General features: G+C 48.9%; 1 protein-coding gene across 1 annotated transcript; it reads right to left on the bottom strand.

Moving 5' to 3' along the window:
- Nucleotides 1-1,163: 1,163 nt before the first annotated feature.
- On the bottom strand, nt 1,164-4,897 carry LOC114635360 (lymphocyte antigen 6A-2/6E-1-like). The gene is made up of 4 exons (XM_028783988.1): nt 4,858-4,897; nt 4,517-4,614; nt 3,453-3,569; nt 1,164-1,751 (listed from the first exon to the last, which is right to left on the bottom strand). The coding sequence occupies exons 2-4, from the start codon at nt 4,584-4,586 to the stop codon at nt 1,534-1,536; spliced, it is 405 nt and encodes a 134-aa protein (XP_028639821.1). The 5' UTR covers nt 4,587-4,614; nt 4,858-4,897; the 3' UTR covers nt 1,164-1,533.
- Between the last annotated feature and the right edge of the window lie 718 nt (nt 4,898-5,615).

Genomic DNA, 5,615 nt, shown 5'->3' with positions numbered 1-5,615 from the left:
GAGATTCTGTAGCTTTGGATCTGGAGGACCAGGTCCTTCATGTGCTCTAGCAGTTCATAGATGGGGTAGATGTTAGGGTGGACCAATTATCAGCCCTGCATCTGGCCCTGGGTGGTAATTTGGTTGGTTATCCCACCAGCTTTCTCGTACCCAAACTATCAAGGCCAGCTCCTCCACTTTGCCCAGGTAGGGGTCAGGACCAGCTCTCCTGCCTATGGCAGATGGCAAGAGTCAGAATCAGCTCTCCTGTGCTCATGCCATCAGGAACAGCTCCCCTGCTGGGCCTGAGTGCTTAAGCCAGGGAGGTGGTGGGCAATCTGTCCTTTTAAAACACACAGGGAGTGGCGAAGATGGTGGTAAGTGCATGCTTATAAAACCAGCACTTGGAAGCAGAGGCCACAGGAGACTGCAACAGAATCAAGGCTGAATATGGAAGAAATTTCTAGAATCCCTACTCATGATTCAAGTTTCATGTCCCATCCAGCACCTTGGCCACATTCCTGGATCTATGTTTGTTCCAGGGGAGAAGCCTGCAAGGACAAGGGCTTCTCTGGTGACTGATAGTACTACCTTAAATGATCTTCACCTTGACAAAATATCAGGTCTTTAGGACCTCCAAAGGCAGGGAGTAATGATCATAGCACCCAGGTTTCCAGGGTGCTGTTCGTATGCATGAGGACTCCTGTGTTGTTAACTACACAGATTCTGGTCATCTCTAGGCCAGCACACTCTCAAGGCCAAAAAGACAGAGCAATGATGGATCTCAGGTTGTCGATGTGTCAAGTCAGGCCTTCCCAATTGGGGCTCCCAATGTAGACTATGACTCCAGGAGAGGCAGTGTGAGGCTTTGTTCGTTCTTAGTCAGGCCATGAGCTCCTTACAGGAAATGGTTTTCAGACCTGGAATAAAAGAATCTGACAGGACAGACCCTATGAACCATTGAAAGCTCCATCTCCTGGACTTCCCCAGCATGAGCAAGTGCTCTCTGGAAATGGGAGAACCCTCTGTCTTCTGGTAGCATCAGTCGATATAAACCAAGCGGTCCCCCACTCTGAGCTGGCTAACGTCAGGCAGATAGTATCAAAGACTGAAAGTGCAGAGATGTGAATTGGTTGGCAGGAGTTGGTTAACTCAGTGTAGGAAAAGAAAAATGGAGATCTTGGCTGGGAGAACATAAGGTTTATTGGACTCAACAGGGGGACACTGATCTGCACATGTGGGAACCCTGCAGGACCCAGATGTTTATGTATGGACAGGGATGGCATAATATCTGGGAACTCTGACTCTTCCCTGTGTTGTCCACAGGCCTCCAGGGCCAAGAGTAGCAACACAACAAAATGGCATTCCAGGAAGTACAGATCTGAAAGCCCTAGAGAGATGTGGGGAACCTCCAGAGCGATAAAGGGTCTATAAAGTTGAGACAAGGTGTTCCATAAGGTGAACACCCACACCTCATCATCATTAGAAATCTCCAGGAAGGAAAGATTACACGTGAGGATAAAAGGACACGGGTGGGGGTCGGTGGAAGGTCCATCACAGCAAGGTCTGCAGGAGGACTGAGCCCAGGCTGAACAGAAGCACCCCTGCCATGGTCCAGATGCTGCCTCCAGTGGGAACTGCTGCGTTGCAAAGGTCTTTCGTGCAACAGAAAGAAGTCACATTTGCAACAGTACCCAGGATCTCGACATTTTGAAGATTAGTAGGGCAGATGGGAGAACACATATTATTCTTCGCTTTGCTTTTGTAAGAGCCTGAAAGACATCAGGGAGTGACGCAGTTCTTATGCAGGAACAACAGAGCATTTGAAAGTCTGGGCCACATGCCACCAGGTCTGGATGGCCCAGACTTGTCTCTAAGGCATGTTGAAGGCAGACATGATAGCTCAGACTTATAATTCCAAAACTGGAGAATATTTATGAGTTCAATTCTAAACTCGGTTTTATGGGGAATTCTGGGCTATCCTGGGTCTAGAAGGAGACCCTGTCTCAAATATCAAATGAATCAAAAATCAAAACCCAGGTCAGGTAAGGAGGCTTGGTGGATAAAGTGCTTGTGTGCAGAAGCATGAGCCCCCAGTTCTGATCACCAGGACCCATCACAGGATGGGCCAGCATGGTGTTCTACTTTTATCTCTGTGCTTAGGATAAAAAGATGAAGATCTCTGAGGTAAGCTCAGAGGCTAGACCAGCTGAACATTGCAGTTCCGTGTGAGACTCTATCTCAGTAAATAAAATAGATGTCACAGAAGATACTCATCAAAGTTTGAATCCCATATACTTGTATCTCCCAGGCATGTACATCCACATATGTATACACATGTGCCCTTACAGGCCATATGCTGAGGAAGCAGCTCAGTAAGTGAAGGGCTTGCCACATGGAAGTCCAAGGATGGAAGATCAACCCCCAGCAAGCGTGTAAAGAGATACTCAAGCTTGGGAGTGCTGGTTATAATCTCTGTACTGGGGGGAGGAATCAGGAAGTCTCAGGAACTCTCTGTTACCTCCCTCCTCCCCACCCCCAGCATCCATGGCAAATCCTAAGTCCCAGTGAAGATCTTGCCGGAAAAACATGGTGGTTGGGACTGGAGACTTGGCTGAGCGGTTAAAGCACTTGTTGCTCTTATAGAAGCCCAGGGTTTAGTTCCCAGACCCCACATGGTGGTTTACAACCATCTGTCATTCCAGTTCCAGAGGAACCAAACCTCATTTGCATAAAATTAAACAATGCCTAAGGAATGGTACTTAAGGATGTTCTCAGAGCATTACTTACATTACACTACATATATTCATACATGTGCACACACACATTTACACACACACACACACACACACACACGCCACAAAGACACAGCACAGTGTAAGATCACCCACTGGCACAGCACGAAGGGCAACCAGCCTCTCAGACTCCTGAGTACCCCAGGCAGTTATATCTAGGAGACCTGCTCCAGGAGACAGGCAGGCTGTGGTCAGAACAGGAAACTGGATAGCAGGGAGGGGCTGCTCCTGCCTTGTCTATGTGGAGGATATGTCTGGAAACTGGCACTTTGGAGGATCTGAAATGTCCTAGGGTCTCTTCTATCAACATTCCTAAGTCAGTCCTTTAGCCTAAGCCCCAGATTCCTTCATTAAATGCAGAGTCACTCAATGTTTCCAGCTCTCCTGGTCCATCAGTGAGCCTGTGAGACCTCAGACACAACATACAGGCAGGAGCATCACATGACTACACTGGTGACACAGGGGGATGATGAACACCATGCATGCCAATGGGCAGCCCTGCCTCATGGTCCCCATCCCAGCGCATCCCTGGACCCCGACAACCCCCACTTTGCAGGAGTCCCATTCCAACCCAGGACAGCTCGACTTGGAGGGAGGGGAACCATAGTCCATAACAAGTGCCCAGACCTGACCTTTTCTCCCAAGCCAACCTGATCCATTTTTATATAGTCCACTTACCCACAGTAACTTCTGCCACCTGAGTCACACAGAATCCATCAGAGTAGGGGCAGGTCATTGATGAGCATGAAGTGTCAAGTGGGACCCCAAGGCAATTGTAGCACTTGAGCCCCTGAGCTGATAAAGAAGCCAATACATTAGGGCTAGGGCATACCCCCCCTAGCCCAGACCCCTCCTCTACAATGTCTCTACTTCCCTACAGCTGCTGGTCACTAGGATACAGCAAGGACATTACTGCCCAGTCAGCTCCACCAAAAGCAAAAGTGAAACAAGAGCCACAGTTGTTCAATATGCTCGGTCCTGCTGTCTCACCTAGACAGCCCACATGAGAAACCTGCACCCCAAGACAAATTAGAGAGACAGTCACCACATTGGGAAGACAGAGATACCAAATGTCTGCTGAAGCACTGAGTGGGTGTGTATGTACGTACTGGGGCCACCAAAAAGGAGGGTTCTTCTGACCTGTCCCACCCTAACCCTGCAGAGCTGGGCCTTGGTTCTCTGAGTATGAGAGCACTGAACTTCCCAGAGTCCAGCTTCAAGCTGAGGCTCACCATGAGTCCTCCCACAATACAGATGTAACTAGAAACATAGGCGTATCTGAGAGCACGAATCCTTCTAGAGTAGGGAAATTCTAGCATTGGGGCCTCATGTGGTATGGGCTGGTGCATAAGAAAAATTCAAATGCTAAGCATCAAGGATTTGAAACCTCTTGACTTAGCAAGTAAGCCAGGAAAGGAAGCCTCTGTCCTTTTTTGTGCACATAGGCCAGTGTCCTCTGTGAGAGGCCAGGGTAGCATGGTAGTCTAAGGACAGGGTGTTCTCCTGGCCAGGGTTGGTGGCAGATGTTTTGAAGTTCAACAGTCCTTCTGGCAGTTTTGCAGACCCAACAAGCAAGTACCCTAGCACTAGAAGTTTCACCCACCACAAGCCAATCCCAATCCCCTGACCCCAGCACACCTCGGGCACTGGGCACACAATGGAGGTGCAAGTGTATTCCCACACCTGAAGCACTTTTCCATCTGCATTGTACCCTCCTACCTCACCCTCAGTTTCCATCTCACCTCTAAGTGCACACAATAGGGCCACAAGCAGGATGAGCACACAAGACTTTGTAGTGTGAAAACTGTTCATCCTCGGAGAAGGGGTGCACAGATAAATCCTAGGAAGTTGAAGCCAGTTAATAGACCCAATCACATCCCAGGGCTCCTACAGGACTGAGTCATTCAGTCTTCCCTCCCTCCAACCCTCCACACAGCTCTCCCCAAGGGATAGAAGCATGTCTACTTCTCTTATGCACCACACACACAGCTTTTCTTCCTAATCCCAGACTCCCACCCACAGTCCTATCCTGAGGACTCTTCCTTTTGCAAAATAGCAGCTCCCTCCTGACCCCAGTCCTTACTTCCTCTCTGACCAGGTTGCAGGCTCTGTGGAAAGTCCTGTCAGATGGGGACTGAAGTGAGTACTTTCCCTCAGCTCCTCCCATCTGGCATCCTGAAAGGGAGGGTTTCAGTACTTAATTCTGATAGGACAACATGTTATTGCTTAAGAGTTATCAAGGTTTGTTGGTGACCTGGTTAAGCCAGATTCATAACAGTTGGGGAGGGAGGACCATGCAGTTGAGAAAGTAGGACCATGCAGTTGGGAGGACCATGGTGCTGGAGGATTAAGAGGGCAGAAGGGTGGGGACACAATTGCTTTTGCCTTGGCATTCAGAACACAAGGAAAGGGGAAAACCTGCTCAGGCTTTTCCTGTTTTTTTGTTTTTTTGTTTGTTTATTTTCTTTCCTGTCGTTTCGAGACAGAGTTTGCCTGTGTAGCTTTGGCTGTCCTAAGACTTGCTCGGTAGATGAGGTTGGCACACTCTCATAGCTATGACAGGTGTGATGCAGATACTGCAGGTTCTGCAACCACCACCTGTTTCTTCCTTGTTTCTAAGTAGAGAATATGGGCTGCAGTGGCTCAGAGCCCACTGCCCCTTTTTCTATAAGCCAGCAAACAACTGACACAGAGCTCGAGACTGGCTCTGGTGGGGTATCTGCCAACAGGGTCTTGTATCCACAAAGTGAGGGTCTTGAGCCAAGAACTAACTGACATCTGAGATGTAAGTTACTAAGCAGTGTCTGATGTATTTGGGTGATGTACGGGGCTGCAGGTGCT

Source organism: Grammomys surdaster, unplaced genomic scaffold, assembly GCF_004785775.1.
Source record: "Grammomys surdaster isolate TR1022 unplaced genomic scaffold, NIH_TR_1.0 99992, whole genome shotgun sequence".
Classification (NCBI taxonomy): Eukaryota; Metazoa; Chordata; class Mammalia; order Rodentia; family Muridae; genus Grammomys; species Grammomys surdaster.
This window is presented reverse-complemented; position numbering and strand designations above follow the sequence as displayed.